The sequence below is a fragment of the Glossina fuscipes genome, unplaced genomic scaffold, assembly GCF_014805625.2.
Source record: "Glossina fuscipes isolate IAEA_lab_2018 unplaced genomic scaffold, Yale_Gfus_2 244, whole genome shotgun sequence".
NCBI classification, from domain to species: Eukaryota; Metazoa; Arthropoda; class Insecta; order Diptera; family Glossinidae; genus Glossina; species Glossina fuscipes.
In genome coordinates this window covers 30,617-55,570 of record NW_023998587.1, presented here as the reverse complement: position 1 = coordinate 55,570, position 24,954 = coordinate 30,617, and the positions used below count along the sequence as shown (strand labels likewise).

Genomic DNA, 24,954 nt, shown 5'->3' with positions numbered 1-24,954 from the left:
TTATGGATTATTTTATTGTAGACAAATTTAGACGATTTTTAAATGTAATCTAAAAGTTTTCTTAAAAATCCAATTTCCTAATTTACGTTTCTACGTCGATCTCTGATAGATACACTAATGTGTCCAGTGGTACAGTCCGGTGTGAAATTAAGCTCGATGTTTATTTGCCGGCACGATATCGCAAATAAACAGGAGGTTCCCCAGGTCAACTTTCCACTTTTTGCAAGGTATATAAAGAGATTAATAAAAAGTACTTAAAGACTCTTATATATATTGATATCTTTTCGGCTTCTTATCGTTCATCTTTTGCAAATCTAATCTTAATTTTTTTTGATAATGTTATGGAACGATTTTCCTCCCAAATCCATTTTTCTTCCAAATTCAAAGTCTTGGTTGGTGCAGTCTCTCTTATTCTTAAACAGACCTTTTATTGGCTGATCCGAAAATTGTCTTTTCCGCCCATACGACACGCCAAAGAAATGCTTTTCGCTTGACTTGACCTTAATTCAATCAGCGAACGAATTTACTCCAAACTCCGTTACGATAAAGAGCTAAATCCGCTCAATTTTTCATGACTCCAGAATATATGTACCCACTGTTCTATACATTATATTAGTAAAGTTGATGTACGTTCGATCGTGAATGTTTAAATTGGAACACTTTTAAAATAAATGAAATGAAAATTTTAATAGCTTTTTGAAAGCCTTCCTCAAGTTACTTTTGTGCGCGTAGTTTTAATAATTTTAATTTATTCATGAATAAGTAAAATAAAAATTAACTTGTAAGAAAAAAAAAAAAAAATTCATTAAAAATAAATTCTGAAGAAAACGCTTCCAAATTCTACTTACGAAGCAAATGGTGATGCGCTTTAAGAAACACTCGCCTTTTGCTTGCTTCACCTATTCAGTCTTACTTAGACGACTGCTACAGTTATTGCAAAGAAAATTCAGTGTAATGGAGAAACTGAGAGTGTTGTGAATATTTCTTTCTTTTCTTTATAGTACTTACCATGATACATTTTGTACACATTTGGTGGAGTAAAAAAATGTTTACAATTTCAAATATGTGAACACATAATTTTTATGTGTTACACATAGCAGGCATACAAATGAAACGCAATTAGTGATTGCTACTATGCATGCTTATATGCTGGCATGACGTGATGGTTTCTTCGCGTAAAACAAAATTAAATAAGAAAACTGCGGCAGTTTTGGTGCGCACTTCGGATGCCCATCATGCGCGGTAGGTTTCTTTTAAAGGCGAGCAAGCTAAGGCGTCCATTGAATTTTCATTATCGAAGTCCGCTCTTGGAAAATTGGTAGTTGATGAAAGAATTTTTCAGCTAATAAGGATAGAAAGAAAGCAGGTTATGTCTATCGTTAGTCTTTGTAAATAATATTGACATTCTTGGAGGAGTGCAAGTCCAAATTTCCAATTTTCGCGACAAACTGTGGCTAATTTGAACAACTGTCTATACAAGACAAACTGACACCTACTTTGTACGTCTGAGAGTTTCGGTGTCTTTATTTTGTTTATGTTACAAGTGGAATGACTTAATTAGTGTTACCCAATATTTTAAATGGAGAGTATCATAACATAAAAGTAGCAATGCTTCAACTATTGCAAAAACTTTAATATCTTGTAATCATAATGACTCATTTCAAATATATTTCTATTAAAAGAAATCATATATGTATATTCCATTTTTACTACTGAATATAGATTGGGTTTATAATTAGTTGGCGGATTTTGAACGCGCGGCCTTCTAAACCATAAACGGCTTTCTTATTTTGCTGTTTTCACATTGAAAAGGAAAAAGACCAATTAGCAAGCATTAGTGCAAATTCCGAATAAATGGTTTGCTAATTTTTACTTTGGAGAACAGACGAACAATGAAGACTGATATAAAATTGCTATGACAAACAAAGTTCATTGATTCATGAAGCCATAGTTTCTCAATTTGCTGTAACGTTACTTTCTGAACGGAGATAGGCATAAACCAAAAAGAGAAAACAATTTATTTGTGTATAGGGTGTTCAATAATTTTCTTGCAATATGTTTTTTAACTTAAGTCTTTTGGAAAATCAGTGTTTTTCATTCATAATGTAAGTTGGTACCGTAGCATTTATATCCGAAAAACAACGTCATTCATAGGTACCATTAAAGTTCCTCATACAAGCCTGCGTTTGAGGATATAAATTTCCAAATACTTTACATTACAATTGCCCACGGGTCCCACGGGTTGAACTTCTCCGCGAATTTTGCTTATGCGATTTATTCGCTTTGGGGCAAAAATCGCACGATCTTCGTGGCTTATTGCCATCTCGTTTCTCTATGGCTGGTGAAACACCGCGCAACAACTCGAAAAATACAGAGGTTCCATACGATTCATAAGTCTAAATTGGCTATTATGCTTCACTGCTATGACCTCTTCACGGAAATTTTTAAAGAAAAATAACAACGATATCATGAGCTCAGAACACATACTAATCGGCAACTTTCTAATAATTAGGTGGCTCTCCATAAAGAACATAACGATTTACTCTTGTTTCAACAAAGCTATAATTTTGTTTGTTAACGTATTCATAAAATAGAAAATAGGTTTCAAGAGGAAGAATAGACCTCGAAGGCAAAACGAAATTCCATTTGTACTTAGTTTCGATAATCTTTCGTTATCATTGCTATTATTATTATTATTACGATTATTATTGTAATATACTTATCTCAAAAATAAGAATTCGAGCAGGGAAAATTGTCAATATATACAACTTTATTGATATTATTATTGCTTTTCTGCAAGAACTTCGTTTTATATAATTAGCCCATAAGAATAGCGTAGGCGAATCTTTGAATTTTGAAAGTTTTTAGCTTTTGAAAATTAAGTGTTTAAAATTAAAATTTTGCCTACCAACGCGAACTGGAGGAGTAGATATCTAAAGGATTCATTGGTTGTTTACAATTACATAAGCAAGACGAACACTCTTATGTTGATTTGCGTGATATTGGTTGGATATATTGAAGTTGTATAGATGTTTGTACTGCCGAATTTTTTTTCCATTCATTTCGTTTCCATACCATTGAAGGTCAACGGCATAGTCTCCACATTTCCCATATGAAATAATTTTGAAGCTGTCCGCCGTTTTCTTGAATCGAAAAGAAAAAAGCAGTAGATTGGACACCCTATATTAAGTTTTGTGTCACACGTACAAGTATGAAAATATCTTTAAATGTTAATGGGAATTTTTCTATGGTTTATATAAACATTTTAAAAGGCAAAGAAAAGTGCACAAAAGCGGTGTTTAAGTGGACGAGAGTGCTGCATGTCTATATATGTAATATTTTTACTATACTCATATTCAAGTTTCTTTTTTTTTTTTTAAATATAATGGATTTTATTCTTGTGTACATAAACATTTATTTTGTGTACAGCACAATAAGAGCATCATTTTATATAAAAACATTTAAGATCAATTTTTAAAAATGAATAAAATTCCATATGCCGATGTAGAAGAGCTCCTTTAATGAACCATTCCCGTTTTATTTTAGCATAAATATGTTTATATGTAAAACTCTCAATCTTTATACACAAAACCTTATACAAAAGGTAGACAAAAATAGAGTGGCAACAAAACGTTAATAAGCGCCCGCGTCACTATAAATCCATTATTGCAAATCACTGGTGGCAGGAAAATGTATGGCGAAATTCGAGTCTCGGCTTTTTAGGAGGGGGGAAATTCCACTTAAGAAGAAGTAATAATGTTATTAATGCAACTTCATGTCAATCAATATTCTTTCCATTTTTCTAAAGAGAAACGTTTCAATGCTCTTGCTTGCAACACAGCTCCGCCAGAATATGTTTGCTTGATTGAGAGATAAGTCCTTCAACGTTAACATTGTTTTTTTCTGTTTTGGTTTCAGCTAATTTAAAAGAGATTCCGCGAATAGTTTTCTTTTTTTCATTAAAATTTTTTTCAGTTATGAAATCAGGCAATCTTAGCGTGTTTTCTCGAAACAGAATTTTTCAAAGCCCCAAACCGAGACCCTTGACAAAACAGCCTCCTACAATTTTTACTCTTTTCATTCGGATTCTGTGCAATATAAAATGTTTGTATTGCAATACAATGGGCACTCGATAAGTTAATTCAAACATTACCTATTCTAAGAAAATCAATGCCCCTTTTTGGTCGCAGATTGTACGTAAATTGAACATTTTCACATAAAAATCAAATTTAAAATATGCCCCTTACATATCGCAACAGCTCTTTTTTTAGTTTCAAATTTGCATCACCAACATTATGGGCTATCTTTTATGCGTAGTAACTTTTTCAAATATTGTTACCCCATTACGTCTTCTATCCACCATAGAGAGACTCTCTGGTGCGCCTTAATTACGCCTTTTTTTAGATTTTGAAAACACCCTTGTAAATGTTTGCTGTGAACCTAATCATCAAAAAATCAAAGCCCACTCAGCTTACGACTTTGCTTTCAATCATGTAATTTGCGCGGTTTTTTTCTTTTTTGTAGTTACCGTGCTAATCAGAATATTACGCTCTTGCTCTGTTCTAATCTGATTTTTATTACTATACGTTCTTTTCTACTTAATTTCCTATATATTCATTACAATAAAACGTTATTTTTCCTATTACATCAAATGTAATCGGTAGTTGAAATGCCTTAAGATACGATTTTAGATTTTGTTGCTGGTTTATATTAACCCAAAATTGTAAAACTTCATTGCGAATAAACATTAAGAAAAACCCCATATAAAAAGTATAATCAATTTGTAACTCTTTCAATCATAACAATATATGTAAAGTTTCTCTTTTCGAGCTAACAAGTATTTTGAAACTTTTTAAAATCAATATCTTTAATATTATTCTTGCTTATTACTATTACTATTATTAAAAACGTAATTATAGTCATACACGGAAGTTTTAAATCTATACAAAATCAATAAGTCGTCTTGGCTCCAAAAAACAAAGCAAGTGGCTGGCATTAAGGATGTATTCCCCGATTGCCTAAATGTAGTCGTTACGGTAGGCAGATTGCGTACACGTATACATTTACCGGTAACGGGACATAGCAGAAACAATATTTAAAAAACCGATTGTACGACATCAGTCAGCTGTCACAGCCACTCAACAACTGTTTAATCACTGACAATTGTCGCCGCTGTTGTTGTTGTCGCCACCGTGTGAGTCAAGCGTTCACACGTTTTCGCAACCATAACGATTTCTTCGTTTTCTTATAACTGCCTACCATCGAGCCATCTCCCCACAATCGTCTCCTAATAAACTGTCTTACAAGGAATTTGCGACACTAAGCTGTAAAATATATGTATTCCACAATTTCCTATTTGTTTTCTTCTGCTTCGCTCTTTCTTTTTTATTTAGTTACCTTTTTTTTTACAACCCTTCAGGCTAAAATCACTCTTTAGCATGACTTTGTCCTCTTAGAAATAGATGATGATGATGATTTGCTATGTTCTTATGTATTAAGAAAGAGACCTCACGCCTATGTAAAATACATGTCCACCATTGTATGTACACGTATAAGTTTGTCGGTGTTCATCCCTCAGTGTACTCGTGCAATATAACTTAACAGCAGTAATCGCGGAGAGTAGAAGACTTTCTTTCATTTATTCTTTTGACTGATGATTGCTTTTGCCGATTGCGAATATTGCTTCTCTTGTATTCATATCTATTCCTATGACATACAACATGTGTGTGATCTATTAAATTTTATTGTTTTATAATATTGCGACGACAGCTGAAAAATTTTATAATAAAGAACAACTAATTTTAAATGGCATTCTTTGCTAGACCGCTTTATTATGTATTATTCACAAAATAATTTTTTTCATATTTTTCGTTTTATTAATATTTAATATGAAAGTAAACATTTTAGGAATTTTTCTGAGTAAAGGAATGACACGAATTTTGTCGTCACGCATCCAAAAGGATGCTTAAGAGACCCCAAAAGGTAAGTAGGTGTTTCTGTTGAGCATGAGATTCCCCAATAACTTCCCTACTATCTTCTTTTGCTGGAAATCTCCGAGGAAGGCGCAAAATTTAGTAAAACAATAAAAATTAAAATTTTCAAAGTACTGTACATGACCGCGGATCACAATCGCATACATGTTTATATCTTTTGAGAATTTCATTAAAAAAATTTTGGAGAAACACATAAACATGCAAAAAGAATTGGCAAGAGCAAACGTCCTAGGGAAATTTTTTGAAGTATTTGAAGTCTTTTTCCGAATTCTCTTACGATTTCCGTATACTGCCAACTTTCAAATGATAGATGTCAAAATTTCATAATATTTTGGCAATTGCAGTTGTTTTAGTAACGCTACTTTTTTAATTTTCAAAATAATGGGAAAATTTGATTTTCTTGTGTTGTTTAAACATTGCTTTTCGATTGGAAAAACGGGAAAAAACACGTTCATAACCAGCCTTATTTTCCAAGATGTAATGACGACCAGAGAGAAACGACGCAAAGCCACGTGGGCACAGATCATGCTAAACGTTTACTAGCAAATTATTTAACCCGTTAGTGTCACATTTGAAATGACTGGTGTATCAATCGAAGGACAACGAATGAAGAAAATGAAATCAAAAATTCTTCTAACTCGGTGGCCGCACTAGTCTCAAATTTGCCCGTTATCCCGTATCCATTTTTCGCTAATATACCAAATTTGAAAACATCGTTAAAAATAGTTCCCACAGGCAGAATTTGAATTTGTTTAGTTTGTTTGAAAGGTGTTTTCATATAGATTCATGAAATGTCCACAAAAATATTTTCCTTTTTTTAGTATGGACGGAGTAGGCTTTCAAATCCAACTATATCTCAATTGTAATTATTTAACAGAGCTCTGTTAAATGGTTAACGGAAATGGTAGGTGTCTTTGCTAGTTAAATTCGAATTTATCTTCACATCCTTTATAAAAGCTACGTTTGGGAAGTCACTGTGCCCAAATCATGTCCTTGTTAGTTATATTTAAATAAAGCTTCACGCTCTTTTTCTTTTAAGTAATAATTTTTTTTTAAAAAAAATTTAATTTACATAAAATAAAAAATTTATATTTGTCCTTTAACTTCTTTGCTTTTAATGTCTACATATATATTGCAATATTCCGCATAAACCGTAATATTTTTATTTCTTGCAAAAGAAAAAATGCCTACGAATTTTCACGTGCAATTTGGTTCCACTAAAGTAACAGCCAAATATAGCAAACTCTTAAACCCAATCTTAAGCTAAACATTGGGACGAACATTTATAAATTAAATATAAAGAGACAACGAAGATCAAATTCAAATAATAAACAATAAAATAAAAAAAAGGCTGCGCAGGGGCACACTCGCACCACTAAACTGATGCGAATACGCAAAAGCTTGGCAATCAAAAATAGCATACATAATTAGCTTGATTACGAATCATACGAAACTTTGAAGATTAAAGGTTAATTTAGATCCGCCGCAGGCAAGACGCGCATATTTATGAGAGTTGATTTAATAGTATTTGAAGAGTCCGATGTTGAGATAAAATTATAGATATCATTTAAGTTTTTGCAAAGCAGCCTGAACGAACTGAAAAGCTCATAAATCTCTGCTAAGCTAGGAACATTGAAGTTAATCTCTGTTAATAAGGTAGGATAGTCGACAGCGCGCTTTACTAACCTAACTAAGAATGGAAAACCTAGGAAAGACGTACGCTTATCCAACGAAGGTAGCAAGGAGACAACCGAATCCCATCCCAAAATCCTAAGGACGAAAAGCAAGAGTTGCCTTTGAAATGATTCTATTGGACGAAGGTAACATGGAAAGGAAGGCGACCACATGATTGACACATATTCAAGTATTGGTCTCACCTATGAAAGTCAAGCGCAGACCTAAACTTATTAATGGAAAGCTTAGTGTGCAGATTACAACGTAATCTTTGGATCTTTGAATCTACATATTCCAATTTTTGTGATTAATTGAAATACCCAATGGCAAATGAATTTCTCCTGGGGAACGACAACGTTTTCCTTTTTTTAGGTTTAACATCGTAAAGTTACATGAGCACCATATAAACAAATTACTTATATCGGATTGAAAGACACAGAAGTGCGTGATCGAGGTAAAGGAAGACAACAACTTCATTCCCATACATTAAGGTATGAGCTGATTTAATCACCGATGGAAGATCATTAATGTACAGGAGAAATGTGAGAGTCCTAACTAACTACCTTGAGGGACGTCACGGAGAATTCATCGGATATAAGGGATTTGAAAAGAATTTTCAACGATCTATTATGAAGAAGAAAGTTTATCTATGATGAGAAACCCAATGGTAGCAGCTTAAAAATCAATACAGTCAAAAGCTTTGCTGATGTCTGTATATAAGACATCTGTTTGTGAGCCTTACAAACATGACAAGTAAATTCTAAAAATATTGTAACAGTTGATCTTCCTTTTAGGAAGGCATATGTAAATGGAGAAATAGCTGCTTTAATAGGGACAAGAATACGGTGATAACAATTCGGTGAAACAGTTTTTGTAAAACACTCAATTTGGCAACGGCCCTATAGTTTCCACGAGATGTCTACTTTTACATTTGTGCAGTGTAATAAAGAACTACTCACCAAACACGACGGGAGAACTCCAGCTTTTAAGAGAGGTTAAAAATAATTGGTACAGCCTCGCAAAATTTTTCGATGATTTAAGAACTAGCAACTGAGCAACTATACTTTAATGAACTTAAACTTTATTATGCATCATGTTCCGAAATGACTAAGCTGGGAACTGAAACCGTGTTAATTGTCTGGTACGGATAGTTACCAACAGTAGAAACATTTCGTTGCAAGTAGTCGGGAAAGAGATTCGAGATTCCATAATATTCAGAGGAGTCAGACCCGTTAAAAGGCATTGATGCAGAGAATGTAGAGATCCTTCTTGTAGAATTAACAAGATAATGAAGAGAAGTAAGATTTCATCTTTTCGAGGCATTTACAATAATTTTGGTGGTTGTAATAATTAAATTTACACTTCAACGTAGGGAATTTGAAGTAGTCAGTCATACGCTTTTCATTTATTTCTCAAAAGATTTTTTCTTTTATTCTTGTAGCATTTAATTATTCTTTTGAGTCACTGCAGGCGCATGCTTGGAAGAGAAGGTTGTCTTACTGGAACGGCCGAGAAAAAGGTGACTATCTTATAAAACAACAAAACATTTTTCTTCTTCTTTCTCGATATTTCAGGATAGAATTTGATCAGTGGGAGCAGATAACCTTGTTGTATCCGCACAGCTGACACGAAGAGAACTAATCCGTCCGTCAGCGATATCGGGTGGGAAAGAGAGGAAATCTTATTTGTATCTTTATGATTTTTACTTATAGAAAAGAATGAAGCAGAATGAAGATAGCCGTTAAAAAATTTAGAGACGAGATGCCCACATAGTTCACAATTGTAGTCAAGTTAAGGGGAGGAGCAACCAATTCAGAGGCTTGAGCTTTCTGCGATCTCACAGAAGCCCAAAACTCAAAGCCCAACAAAGCAAAAGTACGGCGTTTGGCGGATATGTAGAATGAACAAACAGAAGTCAATGTTAATAAACTACATAAAGATATAAATATAAACCAATAAATAATCAACACAGATATATACAAACGCACGTAATCAAAAACAAAAATAAGAAGAATAATTAAAAAAAGGTAGCAACGGATATGGAATCTACCACTTCTTAAAATTCAGAGAGCAACTTGACATTACTTTGTAAATTCTGCGTAAGTTGTATAACAGTTCTATACGGAACCAAAAAAATGTTTTTTGTTATTCGGTTTCTTTGCATTTGTTTAGTTGATATGTCAGCACCTACTGAGACATCACGGCACCATACATTTCAGCGTATCAAATTCGTTGTTCGGTTAGTCGTTACTCATCGCTCTCTCTTCCAGTTCCAGTTGGAACAACTCAAGACATACTGCAACCGATAACAGTACTTCCAACTTCGGAAGTGAGAGTTTGACAAATTCTTAACACACACACTTTATAAAAAGTCATAAGCATTTATTTGCGCGCATCTGATAGGTTTTTTTTCTCGACACAAAAGAGGCGTTTAATAAACGCCTCCCAGCTTCAAGCGAAGACGCCGAAATTCGCCATTGCCTGGTGTATGATTTTTACTCGATCACACGTAACATTCAGTAATACGCCATAGGTCATACACGAGACAAATGAATGTGTGCGAGAGGAGCGCCATTCGAAACTGATTTAGCATTGCGGTCAATGTAGTCGTGTTTTGCTTTCCAGATATTCCTTGTTGCTGCTTATTCCCAGTGAAAGAAGAAAGAAAATTCTTTGAAAAGAAAGCCATATAAAGGGCACAGTTAGCGAGAATTGTGCAATTTTGTTTAAATGTTCATTCACCCTTGCAAGCACAGCGTTTTGCAAAACATCGAATTTCCATTTTTCATGGCAGAAGAAGTAAAACAAATATTAATAAAAATAAACTCTAATTAAACATAATATGTAACAATACTGAAGATTTTCTGCTCATGATGATGCAACACAGCACAGATAACATTTTTGCTGTTCGTCTATGAAAATGTCAAAGCTTCAATTGATTACGTAAAATGGTGTAGTTCATTTTATGACTCTACTAATGAATTGCATTCGTTCCCATTGAAATATTTGTTGAGACCAAATGTCAAAAAAGGGCTAGACAATATAACTAACTATATCTGCTACTTTGGATGTGTTCAAGAAATGGAAAACAAGTTTAGATTTGATTAATTTCTTTAGTATGTGAGCAATTAAATTTTTACTGTTTTTTAATCAATGAAAACCTGAAAATTTCAAGAGAAGAAATAAAAAATTATTTTTTCTTAGTATATTTCTCTCACATTTTAAACGAAATACGGACTCTGAACTGCGAAGAAAACAATTGGAATTTTGAGCTCTCGTACGAGCGATCCATTTTTTGAAGAATCATAAGAATGAAAGCTATGCTCGATAACTCATCGATTATAATATATGAATACAGCGAGCAGGGAAAGCCGTTTCAGTTGAGCGCTGGATAGGTTCTCCCATAAAGAGCCGAAACTCTCCATTGATATGACGACTTCTGGCATAATGCGCATCTCAACTGCGTCAATTCAATCTTCTAATATTTCTTAATTACGGTACTGCTTGCCAACCAAACATTGTATCCAACTGAACCGTCATATAGGGTGCCGTGGATATTCAGCTCTACCGTACATATTAATGGCTCACCTAGTCTTCGTCATTGCCTATTCGGGCTTTGGAAAACGTAAGATATTCCTTATTCATCATCCGTAACAACAGTGACGGACCCTTTTGTAACAATTCTCTCATTTGCTCTCGCACAGTGAATGCGTCTGTCTCATATATATGTTTGGGGTGAATGGATATTTAAGATTGAATCCTAGGTAACCGTTTTAACGTTTGTAAGAAATAAAATAAGAGAATAACTCACGCTGTCGCTATAAATAAATGCTGCTATAAATAAACAAACAAGCTGCATTTCTTATGTCGTACGAGAAACAGATGCCAGTAAATCTAATACAAAAATGATAAGTTGCGGGCAGTGGTCGTTTGTGTTCGCTCCTCAACCTCTTCATCCAAAAATTTTTCAGATGTATCTCTAGTTCTATCTCTAACGTATGAGGCGCGGACTTTAAATTTCCTAAAATAGTTACTAAAGATGCAAAGGAGCCTACAATGAATATGGTGTTCTACCCCAATTAAATAATAAACTATTACGGTAATAAACAAAATATACTTTGCTATTGACCTGTGAAACTAGTGACATACTTTATGAAGAAAAATCCTGTACATGCCACAATATTGGTTCTTCCCATAAATAGTCGATTATAGCTATTGTAACAAGCATAAGTACTCTTGTAATAGTATCAATGTAAATATTCCTTTCGGTTTGATTCGTTAAATATATCTCCAAAGTCAAAATTGTATGCAAGTTCTAAGTTAGCTCTTTACCGACTAAACAGTTATTATACCTATGTCCAACTATGATCAAAACACACTAAGTTTTGCATCCACAAATACAGATTTGAGGGTTACGTTTTTTACCTGCGCAGGTACGCGACAGCGGACTATCCTTTAATGGTTATTAGCAAGTCTCGCTCTTAACAAATAAATAACAAGCGTTTGAACGGGAAGAATTTTGATAATACTGTAAATGGATAAGAGCGCATTTCTTCGCATAAACTTTTAATAAGTACTCCTTCGTCCCTCGAAGACAAATATTTGAGAGATCATTTCAGGAGCATACTATTCAACATCGCTCGTATGGCAATGCGATGTTTCAGATGTTTTGTGTCATGCGCTGTTTTCAAATATGTTGCGTGCTTCGACCTTTGATTCACAAGCGTGTAACAGTATAATTTGAAAGCTCATTGAAAAAAAAATATATAAATAATTGAATCAAAATGTTTTGCGATGTAAGGCCAAGTTAGAAACACTAATTTACTATAAGTTCTTCATCGTTTTGTCAAATACTCTAGCCATATAGATTGCGACAAAACATAAAAAAAAAAGATAATGTTGTAATACCACCTTTTATGGGCAATTCTTTTTCAGCATGTTTTAATCTCTGGCCTGTCACTCACGGCTAAAACAAGTAAGACCATTACAATTTGGCAAGACCGACTGAATTGATTCTTTGAATATTGAATATTGATCCTCAGAAAGTTTTAAACTGTGGATAACAATTGAACTATAATAGTAATGTCATACAAAAACGAACCATACAAAATTTGGACCATCTACGCCTTTTTTTTGGATCCTGCCCTATGTAAGGATTGGGCACAATTCCCCATAAATACGCACAAGAAAAATATGCTTTTATATGGCGGCAAGATATAATTTTTGTGTTCTTTAATAAAAATAACAATTGTGTTAGACAATGCGGTGTAGGGTATTTAATAGTCGGCCTTGACCGACTGCAATTCTCTTACCTGTTTATTGTTAAGCTATTGTTCGACTCTGCTGAAAATTTTGATGGCCGTTTCATACGAATCTACTTGAAAAGAAAATTTCAAGCAAAGTTAGGTGCATTGATATGCTTATAATAACGTTCATTCTCCGCTGAAGACATTCAGCAAAGATTATATAAAGCAGCCTTAAATAAACAAAAGCAAAAAACAAAAATTGGGTCAAACTAAAAATGAGAACGATAGAGGTCATCACTTATCTATATCTGCCATAAGTATACTGGCGCAGCACTAAACAAGCTGAGCAGCCGAATATAGAACGAACGATATAGTGTATGCATTGTGCGATTTCTATATACAAGATCGCGCTCTAACGGACAAGTTTTTCTATAATTTCATTTAAAAAAGCCGACAAAGGCATATTTGTGGACGCCATAAATAGCCAAAAAGCAAAACGCACACACTTAAATAAAGCAGACGTAAACAAAAAGAAAAGTCCATTGACACTTTGAAAATAAAATCTACCAGAATATATTATTCTCACACAATATATAGGTCGCACACATACTCTCAGGCACTCAAGAAAAGCATAATGACTATGACATTGGGTTATAGCACCGCAAAAAAGGAGGGAAGGTAAGAGTTATAGAAGAAACAAGATGGAATTACTTGAGTAATCATCGTAAGTTTTATGGAATTAGTTTGCAATAACTAAACGAACATTGTATATAAACATAAAAATACCAGACCGAAACAGCTTTTTTCTGCAAGACAGTCTGATCCACCCCCAAATTCTTATTCTGTTGTCGTAATGACGACGGATTCTTTATAAGTAGAGGATTTCTTAAGAGACAAGTAAAGGGTAAAAAATGAAAAACTAGAAAAGATAATATTTTTTGAGACAAATTTCAGGCATTTTTTATCGCCTTGAAGATTCTTGAAATGATATCAAAAAGGTCTCATAATGAATCTACCATGGGGGATTGAATTCTTGACGTTTTGAACAACATTACAGATGCGCCACGAGTCATGGAGCACTCGCAAAGCATTTTTTTTTTTTTTTTGAGCTACGATTTTTTATTGTGACCATTGCGGCGAAATGTCAATTTGATATAAAGTCGCAAGAACTAGGACAATCAAAAACATTGTTTTCCCTTGTGACTAGCGACCGACCAAAACATTAAAATATAGCTGTATATCTACCAATAACTGAAAATTTAATGGCATTTTTCTCTAACCTGGGATTTTCGAGCTGGTTATAATTCTAACGCCCAAGCGATTAGTTACAAATTTCAATCTCAGCGGCTATAATAGCATCCTTTAGCAATATACGTAAAATCTTTTTTTTTAATCGGTTTGTAAAGATGCGATCAGAAAATGCTTCTGACAAAACATATTTTATTCATGAATAATGGCTAAACATAATTTTTGAGTATATACGTGAATAAATGTATAAATCTATGCATTACATTGGTCAGTAAGGTAAGACAAGGTTCAATACTGTCGCGACGAATATCTGGATCGCCTCTTTTCGAATACAAGCTAATGGCGAAAATAAGAAAAAATTGCCCCATGTTTTTTGCAGTTACTTTATTTCTTTCTTGTGTTGTTAGACAGACCGCACTTTACTTAATCGGTAAAGGAGTATACTTGTGAAACTTCAACTTTCAACTTGCTATCGGCGGCCGCCGAAAGTCGACTTGACCATAATTAAATTAAAGAGAATTACAGGTATTATTCGAAATGACTATGGGATCGTGAAAATTGACATGTTTCCTTTTCCGTCCAAATTTTTGGAATCGAGAGCTTACCAACAATGAGCAAAGGTTATTGAATTGATCGCCGAACCTTGCTTTGAAATATCTAATGAGTATTTCTGGCTATTACAAGTAAAATGAAAAATCTAGCACGATATAAATCGTGTATTGGCACAATTTATCGATGGTAAGTATAAACATCTACCTTTAAATGTCAGATAACAGTAAATGATTAGTAAGTAAATAGTGTTTTGAAAGTAACACCGAATAATTATCAGAAAAAAGAGCAATGCTTGAATCTTATTGAACGCTTTTCTGCCAAGCTTACTTCCGGGTGAGTCTATAGTATGCTCAGTATACAGTAATGTAACGTAATATTTTCTGTTTTCCATCAAAATAAGTTTAGGCAGTTGTAGTGGTAGACGTTTTGTTTCTTCGACTTTTGATTCAAGCGAGTGGTAACAATTGCTTCGATTATCGACAACAAACAAACGTTGGCGTCACAAAAACTACAAGCTATGAATACCAACACAATTATGTATATATACCACCAACACCAACACTAGCAAATAAGCAAATATATGCATTTGCACAGCCATACGTATTTTATATTACTATAAGAAATTAGCAACATTTAATACATGCGCATGCATGCACATTTATAAAAAGCGAGCGTGTGGTTAATTTTCTCACTTGTATCTTATTTTTTTCTTTTTTTTACAATTTTATATAATCTTTTTTTATTTTATTGTTTTTGTAGTAAACGTACGTAAAATGGTATATATGTTTGCCTATTATGCTTGCATGACGTATTATTCTGACGTGTTGCACTTGTGTCATGCTGTTAGTTTGTTAAACTCGCTTATTCACTTGTACACAACATGCACCCTGTATATGCTAAAATAACACGTTGTGCAAATTTTCCTTTTTCTTTTCTTATGTTCACCGCCAAACAAAAGGTTATATTATACGGATTTTGCCATTTGCAGACTTAAGGTCTATTTTTGTAGGAATTGGAAATTTTGATGTTGCTAAATTATTTTTTCAAGATGAAAAAGTAAGCAGCTTTTGTTTTTAATTATACCTGCGAAATGTCGAAGCCCCTAACATTGATCCCAAATATTTTTCGTGTCACTTTGCCACATTGGCTGCCCGCGCGGGCTACATTTCGATCCCGTGCTCTTTCATGAATCTCACCGGCAATGAGCAGTTAGCAGATTGCCCAACAAATTATCAGCACGCCACCACCCTTTGCTTACTTTTCGGTCAGACACCTTTGTTTATACTTGCAAGCTCCTGCACAAGTATATCATGATATAAATATAACTATTCGGCAAACCGAAGATTGATTGACTAGAGTACTTTTTGAACATTCACAACTGGAAGAAAAGGTTAAAATTGAACATATGTATATTACGCAGCAACACTTGCAGCTCTTCCAAAAAAATTTGCATTGCAATGCTTATCTCCACGTCTCTACGAAAACATATATTTTTCATCGGAATAAAACAGTTAAATCCCCCGTTTCCTACAAGGAATAAGCATTCTATATGGCGTTGCTGCCCACCTGCCAGCTATATACACTTACTTGATAACCTTGCGCTTAGAACCTCATAGGCACAGAGTAGGCTTACTGTAACCTATACATTGATCGGCAGCTTATGGTGTTAAAAACTGTTAATTTTTCTAAATTGTCCCGACCGATTTGCGCACACTTTAATAAAACGTTTTCTTGCAATTGCAATGATTGGCTGCTATAATATGCAGAAAACATTTATAAACGACATGCGAAGGTATTTGTTTATCAACCAAGAGATAGGTTTTCACAATTCGTTGTTGTTGTGTGCGCGCGGCAACAAATTGCGGACCTTATAAAATCGTGGTGGGGACCGAAGAAATCGTTTACTTGGAGATCGAAGCATACGTATGGAAGAAACTAGTTGTAGTGCATTATGGGCAGATATAGTTCAACGATATAATCACTGGCGCTGGCAACGAGTTCGTATTGCACACCCTGAAACCGTTAACAACGCTGAACTGGAACGACCTCGATTTGTATTCCTCTAACAAGATACCGAAACTAATTGGGGCAATGGAGAATACTCCGAAACAATATATCTTTTCTATAAATAACTTGAGCCACATGGCTTAGTCTGAAATTGTTCTTCACGAAAATTACCATGTGAAGGTAGAGTGCCAGATAGATAATGCTGCAAGCTCATTCAAAAATATGAGAAAAATTGGACCTATATAAGATGGAATCGGTACGCAATTACTTAAGAAGTGCCAATTAATTAAAATCTAAAACCTATTTTCCATTACTTTGCCAAAACACATATACATACACATATATTTATTTAGGTATTTGGTGACGTTGTCTTCTACACTAACACGTAAAGTGACAAATTCCGCTTACCGAAAAAATATCGGCATTTACTTCGGCAGTTTCAATGTTTGAGGCCCTTCTTTTCTTGGAAACAAGAAAATTTTGTATTTGAGTAAACAACGTAACATATATAATTTTATATCTATCTACCGTACCTATGCCTGCCTTTAATTTGTGCACATACTTATATAGTTTTATTGTATGTATGTATATATATATACATTTTTTTTTATATACATGTAAAATAGAAACAAAGTAGAAAAAAAAATTAAAGCAAACTCACGAGAGACATCGTGAGACTGCAAACGTGATAATTTCTTTTAAAGCTCTGGCAGGATGCCACTGAAAATTTTACTTAAAAAAGAAAAATCTCTTCATAAATGTCTGCTTTAAATAAACGAGAAAATCCCAAAATTTGGGTACACTGATTTTATCAGTCTACTTGGACGACTAGAATATCTGTTTGAGATTTTTTGCTTTACTAAAATTGTCCTAAATTATTAACCACAATACTTGGAACATATGATTGTACGTATTGTGAATATTGTACAGTCTAACGGGACAATTTTCAAATAAAGTTACGTGAAATAACAGTGCACACGTTTAGTTTCCTCTTTCTATTGAAACTGAGATGTAAATACATAATATATATAGCAGAAAGCACATAACCACAGGTTTTTGAAGTCGTACCAAAAATTTTTACTATGGCCTTAGTAACGAACAAGAAGGAATACCAACTTTGCATTTATTGTTGCACGTCTTTAATTGGAGACGATTTTAGAAGAAAAATAATTTATAACTACACGTCTCAAGTTTTTCAAAAGTGGGTTCAGTGACTTAATAACTGTAGAGTGAATGTAGCGAATTACATCAAATTTCAAAACTGACCTATGTAAACATACCAAAAATATTTTAGTTTTATATTTCTGTATACGAGAATGCAAACGAGAAAACAATTTCAACGATTTAGAGACGAAATCTTCAGCTGCTTAACAGTTTGTAGATTTTACCGGTCTTCTGGAAACTAAAAGCAAAATGATAAAGCTTCCTTTCATGTGTGGTGACGGAAGAAGTTAAGCGGACTGATTTAACTACATAATTTTTGTTCCTGTTTTTCTAATTTATCAAGATATTCTAAATTGATTAAATAGAATCATGTATTGTAACCTAATTATATTTCCATAAAAAATAAGAAGCGCAGATACATATTCGCGCTAATCAGATAATAACTAAACTAAAGCAGAAGATAGGTGAATTGATTCGGTCATTACTAATAAACAGTAAACCTCTTTAGTTGAATATAGAGAAAAGTGTACAAAAGTTGACGACATATGTGAAATCGTCCATACTAACTCACATCACAATAAATTATTGTGCTGTACTACATTACGTATGAAGCGGACGAACTATAACTTCCTTGACATCGCCAAATCTCTGAAACGCCGGATAGCGTTTCGGGAAGCAGCACTAAATTAGGCTTCAAATGCGAAGATAGCAATAATTTTGTTTTTATAAGAGATCAATTTTAATCCAATTAACTTTAAGTTGCGCGCAAGTGTGATAAGCGATTGTTTTGTTTTGCGCTTTTTTAAAAAATCGATTTGAATATAAGCCTGTTTATCAAATATACATTTGGCAGAACTCAAGAAGAAGGAGTTAATTGAATAAGTATATGGTGATAAAAAGTTGAAACTCATTACATTTACTTTAAAAAGAGCACTTTGACATTTAATGTCTTCCATTTTTTCAATAACCATTCCGAGAAAACAAGCTGAAAACAATCGCAGTTGTTTGCTTTTGGCGTAACTTTTTTCTTCTTTTACTTGCTCAACAACACCTCCAATAATGGCATCATTTTACAAAATGAAAAGTTTCAGATTACATAAAAACTTTGCATCAAAAATTGTGCAAATATAGGCATTCCATATTATTGTGTGTGAATATAGTCAATCCAAATGAAGAAGGGCCTAACCATATGTGTAAAGGCAAGCCTTCATAGAAAATGAATATTAATTGTAATTTAAAAGGGGAAGAGTAAATACGTTATAAATTATAATGATAGGATTGATATTAATTTGCAAAGGAGCAATTGATTCGAGGAAGTACTAAAATAGAGACAGGCATTTAATATTCATAAAACAATAGCAATAGTCTTAAACAAATATCCACAGTTGGTACTTTGTTTAGAAGTCAATGATTTCTGCGACCGGTTGATGCTGTTTCATAGGAGAATTATCCCCTATCTCATTTGTTTAATTTTTACTAATTTTGAAAGAAAATGTTTTATTTTTCAAATATATGAAGAGGTTTTCTATTGATTCTTGTTTCAAACTTAAACTCCTTCACTTTTTGGTGTTTTCTTTATCATTTACATATGTCGCGAAGATATCACGGTTGCACCAACTTTCTAAATTCCGTCGTCGCATATGTAGGAAAAAAAAGCCAACACATTTGCTCATTTTTAACAAAACCTATTCTTAGAATGCCACGTTTTTTTTTTTTTTTTTGTAGCAAAACATTAACAAGTGTTGTTTAAATCGATAAAAATTGTAGCGAAACATTGATAAATAGACAACGAGCGTTATTTACATTATGAAAATGAAGTCTTAATTAAATACATGAACGTAAAATTGTTTGCTTACATTTTTCGCTCTTACCTCATCGATGTTGAAAAATATGTTCTTTTCACCAAATTAGTTTTCTAGACGTTCGAAGACAAATGATGACGTATGGATATATCACTGATTTTAGAATTTCTTTTTTGTTGTTGCTAATTATTGTTTTATTAATAATAAAAAAATGCCCACATATGTACAGCCCAAATTATATTTTGGTAGACATTTCAAAAGGAGAAAACAATAAATTTGAAATTAAAAAAATATAATTGTAAAAAAATTCATATAACAAGAAAAAAATTAATAACTAAACCACGATAATTTCCTCAAAACAAAAAAAATTGTGTGAAATAGACAAAAAAAATCGAATTCCATCCGTAATTGTTTTATTTTTATTAAAGTTGGTAACTCTATTGAAAGTTTTTTTGCTATTTCATACTTCATACTCCAGAATTTTTTGGATTCTCTTAATGAGTGTTTATAGTGTTTTTATACTTGCATATGTATTGTCGGCTTTTTGCAATTTTGGTCCCAAAAACCCAACCCATTTAAATATTTTTTTCAACTTTCCTTTTTGCCAACAACTTCTGCTGCCTAGTGTTTTAAGTTTTTCGTTTGGAGAATTCCATTTATTTCTAAATTTCTTTTACCTTATGAACGCGAACAAAAAACTTCGTCGCACTAACACATTCGCACACCAAACTTATTCTTCTAATTGAAGGATTATTTGTTTTACCACTTTTGAGAAGAAAAACTTGTTCTTCTATTTTGCTGTTACCCTCTTTCCTTTTTTTAATCTTTACTTTTTAAATATTTTTGGGGACTTTAATAATAACACAATCGACATCACTTTTCTTCGTACACATAATTTGTCACAACCAATGCAGCCAATTCCGTTTCCACCACTGAGAAAAAAGAATTCCTTCGAAATTTTTACTCTTTAAGAGTAATTAGCGAACACAGCTGTCGGATCATTGTCAATATTGCCAAGGTTAAGATTCATAACAGCAAAAATCATCGATTTTAGGATTATCCATATTAATACAAATTAAATTAAATGAAAAAGGTATTTTAATTTTTCACTGTATAAACAAGCAGCAATAAGCATTTAGAGATGTTTTCAGACACAGACAATGCAGGATTGCAATGCAATTGATTATGTATCTTTTTGTTAACTACCTTTTTATTTGGATGGCGTACTTTGAAATACATTTGATTGTGAATTATGTGTGGCTTTCAATATTCGAAATTTATTTCGAAAAAACAAAAGGTAAATTTGACGTTTGGTCGTTTACAAACAAATAACGTGTTACAATCAATAACAAAACAACACGAAGGTAGCTAAAAACCAAATCCTTTAAAGAATTTTGGTAAATTTAAATGAATTGAAATAATATAAACCATGTAAACTTCATATTCCAAAGAAATGGAAATAAAAACCATTTTTAATGGCTGCCAACACTTGTGATAGAATTTGACTCTGTGAAAAATAAATTGTAACAAAAATTACACTTTAAGAAGAATTAATTTTTTTTAGATCAGAAAGAAGAACCCTTATTGGCCGAAAAAGTGAATCATCGCATTCATCTCATTCGAAAAACATCGCTACACACTCCGGCTCCATTCCATTTCATATCTTTACTGTTTATCATTCCTAAATGTACAAAACTCGATCTGCGAGTATTGGCCGTAAGATCAAAAGGCAAATTAAAAGTAAAAAAAAAAGGAAGTCTTTATCTTGTTTGGATATTGGGCTTAAAGCCATCTACTGGCGGGAGTCTGCAGGCTTTTCCTAAACCAGCTGTAGAGGTTGGTATACAGACTCTAGTCCTATTTCACTAGATATAAATAAATATATACATAAATTTGAGGAAATCAAACGTTATATTTTTTGGTGTAGGTTGCTTGTTCTTCTGCCTTTTTGGTGTAGCTTGCTTGTTCTTGTTCCTTTTTGGTGTAGGTTGCCTGTTCTTCTTCCTTTTTGTTGTAGGTTGTTGTAGGTTCCTTTTTGTGTTCTAGCTGCAGATCGTAATATATGAAATATTTTGATGAAATTTGGTACACTCTCTTAATTTCATTTAATTGGATTAGACTTTTTTCACGATCAGTCGCCCTACTAAACATCTTTCCTTGAAAAGATAGTTATGAGATATAAAAAATTGCAATTTTTTAACTTTTTCGACAAAAATTTCTGGGTAATCATCTAGTTTCTGCATCTCTCCCTGTATAAGAGTTCTGATGTAAACTGGCCCGTAATAATAATTTGACGTGGAAAGTAACTATATCATATTTTCACAATGTAGATCTATTTTTCGGATTTCCCTGTAATTCTCAATAGATTCTCTATTGAGTGTGATTCTAGTTATACCCACCATTGTAAGCTGGTGGGTGTAATTTTGTTTTCATTCATTTTGTTTTTTTCCAAAACATTTAACCATTTATCCAAAAAGAAGCTTCAGGAACCCTATAAAATATATATATTCTCGATTAGTGCGAGATTCAGAGTTGATTTAGCCATGTTCGTCCGTCACTGTTTGTGTGGTATGTGTTGTTGGCACTCTCCTGGTCGCAACATTGGAAGTTTCGGAGCCCAGGTTGGTATTGAAAATGGCCTAAATCGGCCGAAACAGAAGCGCGCAATAGAGTAAAATGAAAGCAACTCACTTTTTTTTAACAAAAATTTTAGGATTTTTGCTCGTTACTCAGAAATTATAAAAGGTAAAAGTTTTCAAAATTTGTTCTCCACTACACGGTCTTTCAAAAAAAGTATCCCTTTGCATGAAGATAATGCGTAATTTTTGGTGTACCAGAAAGGGTGAATAATTGTATTAGGCAAAGTAGCTTATTACTTGTTTTCTTATCTACATCTTGTTCTTGCATGTTTTTTATTAAAATAAAATTTTCCCCATATAAATAGTGTATAGGCGATAGACAATCAGTTCGAAGTTTTTTATAAAAATGAAATTGTTCCTTAAACTTCGCATAAGAAAGAATATACAACATTTTGATTGTAGCCCAGAGAGTGACTGATTCCCCGAAATCATTGCTTTTTCAGGAGCTCGACTTTACTTTCCCGATCGTAAAAGAGAGCATTGAATCAAGAAGCAAAAATGAATGATCGTCGTCTTTAAGACAATTTCGTTGACTGAATCTTAAGATATCTGTGACCTTTTTATTCCTAAATCGTAAAGAAGTCAGCTTTTGCACAGATCGCACCAGGAAAGATTATTGGATTCGTTTTTCATAATAGTTTTCGGGACCTCATAAAGCGTGCACATATCTAAAATGCCATAAGATCATAAATCAAGTTGGTCACCCCCTTTCTATTATTGGCGAGCTAAAGAGGTCAAAAATTGATATGAAAGTCCTTCGTCTCTATATACTTAGTTGATTGTTTTTGATAAATAGGAAATTTAACCTAACATATAGCATATTTTGTAAAAAGCCATTATTTCATCATTTTACCGTTAAAATACGTTTGTACAAAAACGTAGATCAAACAAGTGTTCAAACTGGATGTTACTTTTAGTAATGAATAAATAAATAGACATCCATAAATCGAATTTTAATCATATTCTGATGGAGTCTCCATCAACGTACTCGCAATGATATTAGCATCTCCTATATTGATTGATGTTGGTGTCGAAGGGGACAAACCGGCATAACGTCTAAAGATTGAGTGTTGAAAATAATTTGTTAAAAAGGAAAAAACCTCGAAGTAAGAAAGAAAAAACATTTTCTTCTGAATGTCTCGTCAAAAACTAACACTAAAAAAACTTACTTACACCAGAAAAACCTTCATCCGGAAGACACAGTTTCTTTCCCCCATTATCAATATCGAACGCGATGGAAATTACAAAGGAGCCAACTTATACAGAGGATGAAACGGATGAAATCTAAGGAGGAATTAAATAATGATAATAGTAATATTTTCTTATCACTTCAATAAAATGCTAATTTTTGCGATATCATGCACGCAAAGTAATATGTACTATATTCTTCAAATATCTTTACATTCATCAATCGTACAAGAAAATAATTCAGGAGCTCGATAAATTGATCATGTTTGTTTATATTACAACTTTTATTTAAACAATACTCCTTCCTTCTCTTTTCGAAAGTAATTTGGAAACAACAACAAAGACATATTGGGGTTTTCAGATTCGTTCGAGAGCTGAGTTTCGAAATTTATTTATTTAGGATCGACGACCTGATCAGACGGTGTGCTTTTTGAAATTTCGAAAGAGAATCGCACCCGATATGTAAATCATTTAGATAATAATTTTAATGATAACACCTTGAATTTTATTGAAAATATTTATTTGTTTATTTCAACAATCGTAGACAACAGCAAATCAACAATATATCTTGTTGATAATGACGCGTCTGCCTCCTCCTATTGTCTTCGGAACTTTGTTGGTTGGAAATACCAAGGTCGATCCAAGGCTTTGAGTTTCCGTTGAGGTTTTAAATGGGTCATCTATAGGGGCTCTATCAATTAAAGAGCCCTCCTTAAGAATTGTTTTTCTGGCTTTGTGAATTGTACACCATCTTTCGGGAGCAATTCAAAACGGTCACTACGTCCGATAAAATTGCCAGTTTTAATAGAGAAATTGCAGGATCCTAACCGGGATTTCAGATTTAATGTAAGTTTTTCATGAAGCGCATATCAATATCTAATAAATTTTTTTTATGATTTTCTCAGAAAGTGATTTTGACGAAACATGCGAAACATTTCTTAGATTTGGCTAGCATGCCGCAAAGTGCAGAATATTGGATGATGAGATGGAATGGAAAGCCTAGAATAAACGCTGTGATCTAGTAGTGCATATTGAGTTAGGAAAATGGGCCGATTTATTATCAATGATTTGTAAACTTTTTCATTCAATTCCTTTCATATAATATCTTTCTTTTAATATCTTCTTTAATACGATTTCAGGGATTCCTTATGTGTGTAGTACGGGCTTGGGATTTGAAAAAACCGCTTTTATTTTGCTCTGCTATGAATACATGCATGTATGATCATCCAATTACTTTGGACCAAATTAATAAACTTAAGTCTTCGGGCTACCACGAAATACCAAGTATAACAAAGACTCTAACATGTGGTGATACTGGCAATGGGGCTAGACCGAAGTCGACGCTATTATAATAGAAATACTAAACAAACTTCAAAAACAAATAATATAATTTTTTAGTTAGAATGCAATGTTTGAATGCGTTTGTTTACAATTCTAGATA

General features: G+C 33.2%; 1 protein-coding gene, 1 long non-coding RNA gene and 1 pseudogene across 5 annotated transcripts in view; 2 read left to right on the top strand and 1 right to left on the bottom strand.

Moving 5' to 3' along the window:
- Positions 1-20,610, bottom strand: part of LOC119642712 (serine/threonine-protein kinase GL21140) — a 30,106-nt gene extending 9,496 nt beyond the window's left edge. Inside the window, exons 1-3 of one of the 4 annotated variants that reach the window (XM_038041977.1) lie at positions 20,364-20,610; positions 19,756-19,868; positions 1,009-1,342 (exon numbers count right to left, since the gene is read on the bottom strand). Coding sequence is in view for 1 of the 4 variants with exons in the window: in XM_038041975.1 (XP_037897903.1) it covers positions 19,756-19,760 (5 nt within the window). In the remaining 3 variants the exon portion in view is untranslated. Of the gene's footprint in view, positions 1-1,008; positions 1,343-19,740; positions 19,869-20,363 lie in introns of all 4 variants that reach the window. The other 3 variants (XM_038041976.1, XM_038041975.1, XM_038041978.1) reach the window with 3 other exon arrangements.
- Positions 7,253-12,251, top strand: LOC119642713. The gene is made up of 3 exons (XR_005248116.1): positions 7,253-9,186; positions 9,242-9,766; positions 9,840-12,251. It is a non-coding gene; the product is annotated as an uncharacterized LOC119642713 (long non-coding RNA).
- A 3,480-nt stretch (positions 20,611-24,090) lies between the features above and the next one.
- Positions 24,091-24,738, top strand: LOC119642717 (annotated as a pseudogene).
- Positions 24,739-24,954: the final 216 nt, after the last annotated feature.